This window comes from Diabrotica virgifera, chromosome 4, assembly GCF_917563875.1.
Source record: "Diabrotica virgifera virgifera chromosome 4, PGI_DIABVI_V3a".
In the NCBI taxonomy this organism is placed as follows: domain Eukaryota; kingdom Metazoa; phylum Arthropoda; class Insecta; order Coleoptera; family Chrysomelidae; genus Diabrotica; species Diabrotica virgifera.
Genome location: NC_065446.1, coordinates 217,884,403 through 217,899,210, shown reverse-complemented (window position 1 = coordinate 217,899,210; position 14,808 = coordinate 217,884,403). Strand labels below are relative to the sequence as shown.

Genomic DNA, 14,808 nt, shown 5'->3' with positions numbered 1-14,808 from the left:
GAGACGGCTCGTGTCATTATTGGAAATGAAAATGGTTTGTCTTTGGCAGGGCTCGAACCCACGTGCACTGGCGTATGAGGCCAGCGATTATGCCGTTATTCCACGGCCGCTCACTGTCTTTATCACTGTCTTTATCATTAATTTGTGTTATTAAACTGTATAAATCATTTTAATCTTCTCATGTGAGACTGAACATATTGTTTACCACCTTGTTATCGAATATTACTGTGAAAATTCCCAAGTTCAAAATATATTATCTCTGTAGGAAGGTATGTCAAATTAGTGGAAGAATATTGTGTTTGTGATGTATGATGCTACTAATAAATTAAACAAATACGACTTAAATGGCTTAAAAAGGAGTAAAGTAAATGGACTTTTGTCAGAAACTTCAACGAAATTGGGAGGATCCGTACATCATCCTGCAGAAACTAAACAATCTAATCTACCGCATCCAGTTTTCAGGTAGAAGTAAACCCAAGGTACATAATTCATATCGATAGATTACCTCCATACCATCGAACTGATCCAACCTGTTGGATTCAGTCGGTCCCTGAAAGACCAGTTATTCGGGACCAAAACTACAAAAGAAGAAGTGTTACGAATCGATCCGTAAGCTTTATTCCATATAGACAAAGTCCCTTGAAGAAGTATTGTTTGCTGTTTTTAAATAAAGTAATTATTGTAAAGAAGTATAACAATAAGCATTATAAGCAACATACTGAAGCAGGGAATTTAAGAACTGAGAAAAGGAGAACACACTGAAAAAAGCTTTTCAAATTTAAAATTTAAGCAATTTACTAATTACAGATGACAAGATAGGTAATCACAGACGAAAACCACATAGAAAAAGAGGTCTCAGCAAAGATAGCTGCGGGGAATTGAGCAATACACTCCCTGTCATTATTATTAAGATGTAAGTTGCTGAAAAGAAAATCTAAATTAAGACTGTATATGTCAATTATTCATCCAGTTGTTACACATGGAAGCGAATCATGGACTTTATATCAGCGGGAAATAAATAAGCTGCTGGTATTTGAAAGGAAGGTTCTGAGAATAATATTTGACCCTCAAAGAGATGGCCAGGAAGAGTGGCAGGAGAGTGGAGAAGGCGCCGTAATGCTGAAGTGGTGACTCTGTATGGTACTGAAAACATCGTCTAACATATAAAAGCTAACCGGATAAGATAGACAGGTCATGTGGTAAGGTCAGAGTATGGTGGTACTCCACAATCAGGAACGTCCCATGTTGGTTGGGGGTAGTTATTCCCTATGGTAGGGGTTGATGAAGTAAACACTACTCGCTGTATACGTATTTATTTACCAACTCTAAGTATAACAGTAAAGAGTTGGTGTGCTTACGGTATAACCATCTGAACGAATGATAATTGATAACAGATCGAATTAGAATGAATTACGTTTCTTCTGCTGGATGTATAAGTAAAGTGTAAGGTGTTGTTGTTTTGAATGCTGATACAGCGTGGCCGTGAATTACAATATTATTGACTAGCTGACCAAGCGTTATTGCCGATTAGTGTACTTGTGTTGAGAAATCTGTGTCACCTACTTAATTGAAAACAAACGTGGTGTTTGTTTTTCTAGGACATTTAAAAATTAAATGACTATGTGTTGCTCTTATTTTTGGATCCTGATAATCTTGATACACGAGGAAGGCATAGTGTTAAAAACAGTATTTTTTGAGAGACCAGACGGTAGAAGATCAGTAGGCCGTTCCAGACAAAGATGGAAGGATGATGTTGAACCTGATTTATCTAGGATTGGGGTACAACAATGGGAAATTGAAGCGCAATATCGTAGAAGATGGAGGGCTATAGTGGATGCGGCGAAGACTCACCCCGAGTTATAACGCCAGTCAAGAAAAGAAGAATTTACTGAAGAAGAAATTTTAAAAACATATTAAGAATACAACTGAAGAAACGACGTACAAGTGTGAAATAACAATTTTGACTTGCCAAACATGATGCTGGATTTCTTTTATACTAAAACTTTATCACAATTTAGATTTTTTAGATAAACAGGTTGTTTTAGGTATCTGACAATTTTATTTCAACGTATAGATATGTCACCCAAAATACGATCAATCAGTAAAAACACAATATTCCAAACACTACAGAACATTAAAAATAAATCTAGTATTTACCGTTTTTTTACTATTTACAAAATAATATGTATTTATGTATTTCACTACGGTCTGATAGACATATAGGTTCTCTGTCAGATGAAGGCATTCCTAACTAAACATGAGTGAATGTAGAGATATATCACAATCTATAAATAATAAATAAACCGTTTTCCATCCATTCCATGCTAATGATGGCTGTTGGTTGATGGTGGGTCGATCGTGGGCTTATCTCTAGATGCAGTTCAGTAAACTCTTTTCTCGTTTTTTTCATAATTATAACTGTAATCTCTTTGGTTGCAGGTAGGAATTATAAATGCTACTACTCGTATATGCTATAACCATGGTTATATCTGAAAAAAACATATGTATATTAGTAAATGAGTAGGTATACGGGATATAATTAAAAATGTACAAGACGGTGATTGTTGTGAATAACGATTTTATATAAATAGAAAGAATGGCTATACAGGTAGTTACAATTACAGTCCGTACAATATAGATACCGTTCCACGTCATCCGCGTCATAGCACGTGACATCACATACCAACACTAAATATTTAAGTGGTAGGTCTGTTCCTTTTTAGAATCGTTTAGCGGAGTACACTGGAATTACAGCCACTAAACATATTTTATTATATACGCGTAGAAATAATACTGGAAGATTTCTATTAATGTAGATTTAAAGAAACATACCCTAACTTGTTTCATTTAATTTATATAAGTGGAATATAAAGCGTTTTTATAAAGCACACTTGTTCGGATTACACTCTACCTGAATTCGAGCAAAGGAGACATTTTGGCAGAAATTGGTAACTTTTATTTGACAGTTGGGGTATTGACACTTCAGATTTTTTTATATTCTTTGCTATAAATATTTGTTTTATATATTTTATTGTTTTTATTATTTAACGTAAGATTATAACTTAATTCTTGTTTTATATTTCTAATGTTTTTATTTATTTTCATTTAATATTAATTTGTTTTGTTGTAAGTATAATCCACTTCCGCCAAGAACGCCAAAAAATTGATGCCTTTGAGATGTGGTGTTAGAAAAGAGAAGAATGTTGCGCATATCTTGGGCAACTCATTGGACAAACGTTTCCATTATTAACCAATTTAACATTAAAAAAAGGAAAATCCACGAGGAAAATAAACTTCCTGTAGCTGGATGTATACCATAAATCACAAAAATACTATGTTTTTTGTAAAAGGTATATTTTAAAATACCCTAAATAAGGGTCACAATAATACAAAACGTTTTCGGATTAAGAAATCCATCATCAGTGTTCTAAAAGCCAAAAAATAGCATGCCTGAGCCACCAAAATGTGTTGGGTAAAAACCTTTTAAATGTTAACGATTATTTGTTATGTTACATATTTATGTGTCAACATATTTATGTTACGTATTTTTTGGCTTTTAGAACACTGATGATGAATTTCTTAATCCGAAAACGTTTTGTCTTATTGTGATCCTTATTTAGGGTATTTTAAAATATACCTTTTACAACAAATCTAGTATTTTTAAAGAGAATAACATGAGACGAAGCAAACAATATTGTGAAAAAGAGAGAAGAATGGAAGAAACTGGTAAACAAGATCGGAAGGGATCAAAAAGGTTAAGGTGTCCTTTTTTCTACTGGGGACTTTATATGATGATGATAATGATGATGAAGACTGTGAAGATGATGACGATCATGATAGTTATGATGATGGTGATGTTACAGTTCAAGTTGATTCTCAGTTAGAGTTGACTTTTCCTAGTTCGAGTCAACTCCAACTGAAACGAGCAGTAAAAGTTGATTTGGAAAATTTAAATCAACGTTTACTAGTTGAAGTTGACTCTTCCTAACCCTTATTAGTAAAAGTAGATTATAAAATTTATACGAGTATAATCTCACGTGCATTTTTGATGAGTGTGCGTCTCTTTGTTTTGACCGTTTTAATTACTTATTAGTCGAGACTGTAACGTCGCCCCCGTTAGGTAAATTATTCTGATTCGATTTTTTTTTTGCACAAACTTACTCAAACAAATACATCCTTATAACAAATACACAGTTTCAGGCGGTACCGCGGTCGAAAAATTGTTTAACCAATTTTTGTTAACCAAATTCACAAAAATAATTCTTATCTACTCTAATATTATCTATAAGTTTTTATTGTATGAAAATTGTAAATATAGATAGCAGTACATGAAGGGTTTAAAGTGTGCCTGAAGTAATAATGTATTTTAAATGGGATTTACTTTTTCGCACTGTTTTTTAGCATACTTTCATATTATCAAATGTCCTTAACTTTCGCCTTGCCATGGTGATGACATGTGAGCAATAAATTACAAAAAAAATTTGACAGTTTTGTGGTTTGACAGAAGTTTGAATTTTTTAATGTCAAAGTTCTAAAAAATTGTAAAATAGGAATGTATTCCCGTGACGAAGAGTTGCAGCTTTTTTATTTGTTTTTTGGTAGATAAAATATTGTATGAAACTGTGCGTGAAGTACTCTTTGCGCACTTATGCTGGCCACTCACTTGAGAATATCGAAGAGGCCGGGCGACTGACAGGCGGTTAATTGAAGGCCAAATCACCACATACACGCAGTTTTCGTAAAGGCGTTGGCACGCTCCATCCCAAAACTACATGTGTGTGGCGTCTCAACTGCAGTTCATTAACTTAACTAATCAAATAACGGCCTTCAGTCCTGGCCTGCATGCCATGGCCTCTTCGATATCCGTAAGTGAGTGGCCAGCATTAGGCGATGTATAGCACTCGACCCGCTCGTGCTCTAAACATCGCGTGCGTGCGCAATAAGCATGCTTTACGAACTGTTTTATAAATAACTAAGTATTTCACTCCGGACAAATTTTTTTAGATTATTTTGGTCATTCGGAGCAAAAAAGGTCTCTTGTGATTTTTCTCTAAAATTGATAGTTTTCGAGTTATACGCGATTTAAAATTTGAAAAATGCGAAATGACCATTTTTAAGGCTTAATAACTCGATTAAAAACTATTATTATGAAAGTCAGAAAGTCACCTAATCAAAGATTAAAGCCCCCCCCCCCTACAAGATCCTGAAGAAATTTTTGTCATTATTTTATTACTAAGCTGTTATTTTTAATTATCAACAATGAGCGCTAAAAGCGTTTGAGGCGGCCGTCAATGTGAGTGCGAGTAAGATCCCCCATTCCGACCGTCCAATGGTGCATCTCAGTTGCACTCACATTGACAGCCGCCTCAATACGCTCCTAGCGCTCAGCGCTCATTGTTAATAATTAAAAATAACAGCTTACTAATACAATAATGACAAATATTTCTTCAGTACCTTGTAGCGGGGTCGTTAAAATTTGATTTGGTGACTTTCTGACTTTCATAATAATAATTTTTAACTGAGTTATTAAGCCTTGAAAATGGTCATTTTCGCATTTTTCAAATTTTAAATGGCGTATAACTCGAGAACAATAAATTTTACAGAAAAATCACAAAAGACTCTTTTGCTCCGAATGACCCAAATGATGTAAGAATTTCTTTTGTGAATTTGTTTAAAAAAATTGTTTAAACAATTTTTCGAATACGGTACCACCTGACACCCTGTGGATTCGTTATAAGGAACTCTTTTTGAGTAAGTTTGTGCAAAAGAATCGAACTGGAATAATTTACCTAACGGGGGCGACGATACAGCCTGGACTATAAATATCACGATTTGAAAATAATATACAGTACCATTTAATTTCTAGAATCGGTTGTTTGTGTGAATCAACTTTTACTAAATGGCATTGGGAAGAGTATACTTTAACTAGTTGCGAGTCTACTTTTACTAGTAAATGTTGAATAAAAATCTTCATTTTATATTTATAATCAACTTTTACTAAAACCAGCCGTTTGAGTCGACTCGAACTAGGAAAAGTCAACTCCAACTGGATAATCAACTTGAACTGTAACATATATACATACAAAATTTTTTACTTACTGAAAAATGTTCTAGATCATTCATTTGTTTTTCACAATAATCGTCTTCTACTAGCATTTCTCTGTTACCATATCTGTTTCTGCAACAAAGATGATTTATGTGATTTTTCTAAATTATATTATTTTTTATAAATATAATTCAAAAAAGGCGACATCTTTGTTTATAATGCCATATATGCCTTGTTCAATAATTGTGAAACTAGGAGTCAACAATAAATAATGTGAAAACAGCCCCATTTTGATACTAAATTAAATTATATAAATATTATTCAAACATTGTTGATCTGTTTACTTTCAGATTTTGAAAAATCATCTAGAAAGCAAATCAATCAAGTGAATATAAATAGAAAAACAACAAAAAATCTGACAATTTTGAGATTTTGCGATAGTTGAAATAGAAATTGTGCAGGATCCTTCTAGTGCAAGTACCTAATTAAAATAGGACAAAACCTCGCAATGTTTACAAAATGGATCGATTTGCTTGACAATTTGAGAATAAGTAGTGGATAGTCCAAGGATCAAAATCTATATCATACCGAGAGGCACTTTTACCATGGGGGTGGTTGCCACCCCATCTCGGGGGTGGAAATTTTTTGTTATACTTTCAAAAGTTGGTAAAAACGTTAATTCTAAGCAAAAAATGTTCCATACATTTTTTTGATAAAATGGATAGTTTTCGATTTATTCGCTATCGAAAGTATTAGTTTTATATCGAAAAAATCAATGTTTTTAATAAGTTTTCTGCTATCTGCAAAAGTTTTCGTTTTATCAAAACAATTTTACTTAACAAAAATGTACCTTTTGAAAAAATAAACCAAACAAATTTTTTAAATTTTCTTTAGGACCAATAGTAATCGAGCTATACTTTATTATATTTTGACTCTTCTTCGTTAAATGCTAAATATTGTAGTTCCAAAGTCAAAAGACGGGAAAACTATGCATTTTTCGAGGAAAACTTGTTCAAAATAATTTAAAGCACTTAAAAATATCTAGCACCAGAAATAAAAAAAGTCTAGCTCAAAAATTAAGTGACTTATAATGAAAAGAATGTCAGTCCCCATTTTTTCAACGAAAAAGCGATCGCAAGCAACCCTCTAATCACCACCCTAATCAAAATTAATCATTAACCTTATTTGGTCTTTTTTACTTATGTATTATTAATAGGTTCTAGAAGTTTGACCGGCTTAGAATGATTAGTTTTTAAAAAATGGAGTTAAAAGCGAATAACGAATTTCTGTAGTTTGGAAAAAATGGCCTCTTCTTCAGAATAGCAAAATTAACATCAGAGATACAAAAAAAATGTTTAAATATGAAATTGTAGCTTATTTTATTCCCAAGAACCTGGTTTACAAAAACTTTTTCTACGGCAAAAATTGAGTGAGCTATTGACAATTAAAACTTGTAATAACATGCAAAAACCACCTTTACCAACCCTTTCAAAGTCACCTGTTTTTGCGACTGAGGATTTTAAAAAGATTTAATATAAATAGGCTTATAAAACCTACAAAATTATAGTTTTATCAAACTTTCTACGATAAAAATAAGTTACGGTTAAAAAATCAATATACTTTTTTGAAAAAAACGAGGAGAAATCCAATTGGAAGCATAATAATGTAAGTTAGCGGTGTTTTTGGTCATTGGCCTTATTCATTCTTATTTATTTATGTATTATATACATAACGAATTTTTGTAGTTTGGTAAGAAATGCCATTTTCTTCAGAATAGAAAGATTGGCGTCAGAGATACGAAAAAATGTTTCGATATAAAAGTGTAGGTTATTTAATTCCCAAGAACATGGCTTGTAAAAAAAATTTTCTACGGCAAAAATTGAGTGAATCGTAATATCGAAAAACATTGATTTTTTTCTATAGGTACAAAACTAACACTTTCGATAGCGAATAAATCGAAAACTATTAATTTTATCAAAAAAATGTATAGAACAGTTTTTGCTTAGAATGAATGTTTTTATCAAATTTTGCAGTAAAAATAGAATAAAAAAATTTCACCCCCGACATGGGGTGGCAACCACCTCCATGGTAAAAGCGCCTTTCGGAATCATATATATTTTGATCCTTGGACTATCCACTACTTATTCTCAAATTTTCAAGCAAATTTGTTTCTGGACTATTCTCAAAATTTGTGTAATACCATAGCTAATTTAAATGACTCGCTTGTTCTAGTGATCGTCAATTCGTATTTTTCTTTATCATCAATGGTGTTACAACTCTTCATGCGTCTTTGTTCCATTTACTATTGCCTTCCATGTTTGTCGGTTCTGTGCCACTATTTCTAGGCCGTCCTATAGATCTTATCCCGTCTGGTCTTTCCCCAAAAACCGAAAAGGGATTTAGTAGAGGCCCTAGGCATCTCATTGCGAAGTGAGTACTACTTTGACTGAAGTATTGGTTTTCAGAAAGCTGTGTTCACAATGGTTGACCCATTCGCTAACAATGGAACAAACACACATTCAAACATTTAGAGCATTTTCGAAAGGATAAAGTGGATTTTGTATATGTCGATTCATCACTATGAATGAGACTTTGGTCTATCACCATGAACCTGAATCAAAACAAGAGGGGAAAGAGTAGTGTGAATCTGGTTCTTCTGCGAAGAAACGAGTTCGTGTCCAGTTTTTTGCAGTGGCGACGCGTGACTTTTTCTAAAGTGTTACCAAAACCAGATGCAAAAAATCTTATTTAAAAAAATTAAGATATGGCTAAATGTATATATAGCTTTAATAATATCATTTTGTATATCACTTGAAACTCTCGAAAAAACAGTTGATGTTTCTAGATGTTGGCAAAATTTTTGATTTTTTTTTTGGCAATTAATGTTAACAATTCCCTGTAATTGCCTCGATTGTCAGAGTCGTCGCCCTCAAAATGACCACGAAACGCTAATTCTTGTTTGGCCAAACAACATACGGTAGGTATCTATTATAAGTGTGCTAAGGATATACCTATTTATTTTTTCAACAAACTCATTATGTTTAGCAATATTTGCTTTAAAAGCTTGGTTAAGAGAACTTTCGATTCTTGTTTTGCCAAACTGAATCAAATTGGGTATACATGTAGGTAACGGAGAAATTTCATGTCTCCTTTTTAAAGCTCTAAAACTATTTAAATCGTGAACCTGGTCCACCCATTTTTCTGTAGAAACCAGAAGACATGGCCAACAATACAGTCTATTTTTCTTGCAACCACATAACCAAGAATTTTCACTGTACCAACTAAATTTAAAATATCGAACTACTTTTTTTGATTCCTTTTTTAAATTGTTTAAAATAGGTCTTTCATTTTCAACAATCTCATTTTTTTCTTCAAAATTATACAAGGAGAATTACTTTTCAAGTAGTTGATCGATTACGCAGCGACACTCATCCATGGTTAACTGCACGCACACTTTTTATAGGTACTGTAACCAAATTTAAATCTGTAACAGGGCTACTGATATACACAGTTCGCTTACGCCGTCGCTCTTTTAAAATATTCAGACACTAGCCGGTCCCGAGCGACTGCGAGGATATAACCATTGTAACCACAAATGAGATTGGTAACAGAGTATAATAAAATGCAACTGAGACACATAAACTCGCCAATATTTTCGTGTGTCTACGAGTAGTTGGCTATTTACTGAATTAGGTAGATACTATTAACACATAATATAATAATATATTTCTATTGGTAAAAATATTGGTAAATGGAATTATTCATCGTCATAAAATATTTATTTGCAAGATTTTTAACTGTTACCAATGGTAACAGTGGTTACATGGACGCTTCGCCAGTGGTTTTTTGGGATGCAAAGTGAATGATTTTGTTTATGAATTACTTGCAAACTGGTAAAACAATAAATTCTAAATATTATTGTATCATTTTATACCAGCTGAGCGAAAAAATATTGAAAAATCACTACATTTGCAGAAGGAAAAATGCTTTTTCCTCAAAACAATGCACCGTCGCATTTTGACAATGGCTAAAACCCATGAAATAAAGTTCGAATTGTTGGAGCATCCACTGTATTTACCAGATTTGGCCCCTAGGGACTTCCATCTACTTCAATACGTAAAAAAATTCATGCGTGGAAAGCGTTTTTCATCAAACGATGAGGTTATAACAGCCCTAGAAGCGTATTTTGCAGCCCATCCTGATTCTCACTTCAGGGATGCAATTTATAAATCGGAATCTTGTTGGAACAAGTGTATTGATGTTCAGGGAGACTATATTTGAATAATTAACTGTATTTCAAACCATAAAATTGCGTTTTTCTTATCGAATCGCAAAACTTATTCCATATTTATCCAAAATTTCGGTATTTTAAGTCAGCGCCGGACCGCCCGGGGCGCCCAGTTTTGAGGGGCGCTCAATTTTGAGGGACGCCGATATAAAAATAAAATATCTTTTTACATTCATTATTTTCTTAGATTTTATATATTAACATTTTTCCTTGAACACTGATTGAATTAAATTATAATATCTATAAGAAAAGTATTTCTATCTATAGTTAGAACTTATAACTCAAAAAAAAGATTAACAGACTAAAATTCACTAATAAAAATAACGTAACCTAAGAATTGTTATGGCTTTTACCACTCTTTACTGCAGACAAATGCTTTTGAGGATCTATTAAAAGTGTTCATATTTTTAAACAGGACATTTGTCACGTATCGCTTAGGTATGTTAACAATCTACTTACAAAATGAACGGAAGATCAAGTTTTTAAATAATTATTATCAACAAATTTAAGAATAGTAAGCGATACCTACTATATGTATGTATATAGCCCAGTAAATGAACGTGAAATACAGCGATACTGCGATACCGTGTAATTTTCATGGTCGTGACAGATTTGCTTGAAATTTGGATTTAGGTTCCGCTTACCTTCCACTTCAAAGTTGGACTTATGCCGTTGGTTGTTTTTACTTGAGAGGTGGAAGTCACCTCTTCTCGGGGGTGAAAAACATACGTTTAAAGTAAGTCCGGAAATGGATAAATAGGCTGATTTCAAACAACTTTTGTTCTATTATAAAGTTTTTTAATTAAGCCAATACTTTCCGAGTTATTTTTGAGTGAAAATGTTTATTTTTTTACAAAAAACCCACGTTTTCAGGTGATTTTTTACAAATAACTCAAAAAGTAACTATTTTATGGAAAAACATATTCTTAGCAGAACGGTAGCTTATAAAAAACGAAAATGATATATTCATAAGTCTATAGATCTAGTAAAAGTTAAGTTATAGCTCATGAAAAATATGTTCTTATTCGTCAAATTCCAAGTTGAGTATTTCAATGTGAGATAACAAAAAAATGAAGCACTTTTCGGGGAAAACTCATTAAAACTTTTTTAAAGTGTTAAAAAAAGCGTTATTGTTATTTTGTTATAAAAGTTTCTACCATCAATACTAAGCGAGTTACGCTCCAAATAAAGTTGCTACCTTTTTTTTGCAAAAAGGAAAATCTCCTCCTTTTAAACTCCCCAAATAGAAATTAATAGTTGCATTACCTTTACATGAACAAATTCTTCAAATACATAATATCAAATGAAATTACTTATTGCAGTAAAACTATACCAAATAAGCACATTATTGCCATCTTCTGTTCCTGAAGATATTTTGGAGCGTACCCGTAAAGCAAAATATTGTAGCATTATTTTAGATTCTACTAGTGATATTAGTCATAAGTCATAAGGAACAACTTTAATAATTATTAACGTTACGTTTAGTCGATATTAATGACATCGACATAAAAATCAGGGAGCATTTTATTGACTACCAAGAAGTTAAAGCATCAACAAGCTACTCATTATATTATGAGATAGATAATTAAACAATGAATGAATGATTTTCAATTGAATTCAAATTATTGTAGAGGCAAAGGATATGACAATGGCTGTAACATGAAGGGAACCACAAGATGTATAAGCTCTTGTTTGAAAAGAATTTCTCTTTCATGTGGCTATCAATCCGACAATTTCGTCATTGGGGATGCAGCCATATCTTGCACACAATTAACATTTTTTTGGTATTGAAAAAACGTTTATACACATGTTTTTCTGTTTGTTGACATTTTTGCATTTGTCTTTATCTTTTATCTCGCTTTTTCATCGCTTGAACTTCAAATGCGCTTGTTATTTCATATGTTTCATCAGTTATAAATAATAACTAGGTATTGTAATATTTTTTAAATACATATATTTTTACACAGTTCTTTATTGTGAAAGTTTAAAAAATTTTGTCTTTTTTTACTATGTTTTTTATATTTGCAGTACATTTATAGATTCTTCTTTAAAAGGGCGCCGAATTTTGTGTTGCCCGGGGCGCTCAAAACTCTAGAACCGGCCCTGTTTTAAGTTTACGTAACTGTTTTTACATTGTAATATTAACTTTAAAATATATACAATACTGTTAGTGTAGGAAACAGAGGTTTAACCTCGCAAAATGGACACAAGTCCGGTTTTATTTTTTTCTGGTATATCAAGGGTTGCTTATTATGAGAATAAATTTTTCTTAAAAAATTTGAAAGGGGGTAATTTGTGGTTTTTGCGAAACGTAGCCCTTCCTATACGTTTTGCAAAAAATTTACTTGATAGTAAAATGAAGAGGACTATATTTCCTATTATTTATTTCGTGACAGCATATGTCTATCACCCACCGTTTAGCGGGGGTGGCTCCCCAAAATTGACATGATTTAAAAAAAAAATGTTTTTTTTTAAATATATTTTTCCCTAACTGTAACGAAAATCAAGAAGAAACCCTGCGGCAATTAATCACAAATAAGTGGCTGATTTGTTTATATAAGTTTTATTTAAGGGTAATTGCCCATTTTTTAATTACAGGGTGTTACATTTTAAAAAACCCCTTTTTATACCATCTGAACCGCTTATGCTAGAGTAAAAAAACTTTCAGCGATTACCCATATGCAAGCATTATTTACAAATTTGTATAACGCACCCCCATATTTTCCCCGGAACCACTCCAAAAAAAGGAGAATTAATAAAAAAATAATCAAAAATTGATTTTGGGCCACCACTGTGGCTTTAGGGTGCAAATAAAGTATAATATGCATAGGTCATAGTGTGTAGCAGACAATGTGTTCTTTTATTTTCCATAAGTACAATATCAATAAAATGAATAGGTGACGAAAAAGCAAACAAAAACTGGAGCCCGCCAAAGCATTTCTGAGGTTTACGGCGCCACTGTACCGTGACGGTTGCTTATACGAAAAAAATCCATACGACCTTATTTGTAGAGAAAATAGTGGTCTTTAATTCTGAATAAGTTTTGTTTAAAAAAAATGCATAGGTAATGAGAAAATCGTAAAAACATGCTCGCCAAGGAATAGGGGTAATTTTAGCAATTTATTTTCAAGGAGAGGGATAGTTTCCGCAGGGATGTTGCAATAACCATATATATTTATGAAAAAGCCTATGGATGGGGCATATGCCTATATTTGTCATAAAGCAAAAAAAAACTTTTTTTCAACCCCCTATTTCATTTATTTTTTTTTTGGCTACAGGGGTTGCATCAAGAAATCGCTTTTGGTGTCTATGCATGGGTAATGAAAACGTGCACAAAATGATACATGAAGCATTTTAATAAAGGGCATGGTGTGTGAAGGATTTTCCAAGAAAATCACTTTCCTTATTAATTCTCCTTTTCTTTGGGTGGGTCCGGCGAAAAAATGGGGGTGCATTATACAAATTTGTAAATAACACCAGTACATGGATAATCGCTGAAAGTTTTTTTACTCTAGCATAAGCGGTTTAAATAGTATTAATAGGGTTTTTTTTTTAAATGTAACACCCTGTAATTAAAAAATGGGCAATTGCCCTTAAATAAAACCTATACCAAAAAAACAGCCACTTATTTGATATTAATTGCCGCAGAGTTTCTTCTTGATTTCCATTACAGTTAGGGAAAAATTTTTTTTTAAACAACTTCTTTAAAAACTTGTCAACTTTGGGGCGCCCCCCCCCCCCCGCGAAACAGTTGGTGATAGATATATACTGTCCGAAATAGTAGGAAATATAGTCCTCTTCATTTTGATATTTAATAAATTTTTAGCAAAACGTACAGGAAGGGCTACGTTTCGCAAAAACCACAAATTACCCCCTTTAAAGGGATGAAAAGGGGGCTTCCGGGGCGAAATTTTTTAGGAAAAAGTTAGTCTTATAATAAACACCCCTTGATATACCAGAAAAAAAAATAAAACCGGACTTATGTCCATTTTGCGAGGTTCAACCTCTGTTTCCTACACTATGTATTAATAAATCAATCAACGGTACTTAATGGACTTTTGACTTGTTTTTGTTTGTCTTGCTACTACTGCTCTGTGCCAATATTGATTTAATAAAAGATTTATTAACTTGTAAAGTGAGGAAGGTTTAAGGTCAATTTGTTAGAAGTAATTTTGACTGTAGATAATTATCTTTTTTAATGATAGACGTAAGTTCATAAATGTATGGCGGTAATAATTCATATTTTCTATACTTTATTATATCTTCTATCTTCTTCTTGCAGTGCCTATAAGCTATTATAAGGGCCTATAAGCTATTGGTTACATAATAAAAATGAGGCTAAAAAGAACTGCAACGTTAAAGGAGTTTAATACTTTCATATGTTCAGTAAACCCCCAAATGAGAAAAAATCGCGGAGTTCTACCAATTAAAAGGGTGCGTTTTGAGAAAGAGGTGAATTAGTCCTTATGCACTA

The 14,808-nt window shown here is 32.6% G+C and overlaps 1 protein-coding gene across 3 annotated transcripts in view; it reads right to left on the bottom strand.

Annotated features, from left to right (window-relative positions):
* Nucleotides 1-2,036: 2,036 nt before the first annotated feature.
* Nucleotides 2,037-14,808, bottom strand: part of LOC126883303 (uncharacterized) — a 161,416-nt gene continuing 148,644 nt past the window's right edge. For 2 of the 3 annotated variants that reach the window (XM_050648666.1, XM_050648665.1), the window contains exons 4-5: nt 6,100-6,178; nt 2,037-2,489 (exon numbers count right to left, since the gene is read on the bottom strand). In XM_050648666.1, the coding sequence (XP_050504623.1) occupies nt 2,484-2,489; nt 6,100-6,178 (85 nt within the window). In that variant the 3' untranslated portion in view covers nt 2,037-2,483. The remainder of the gene's footprint in view (nt 2,490-6,099; nt 6,179-14,808) is intronic. The other variant, XM_050648667.1, reaches the window with a different exon arrangement.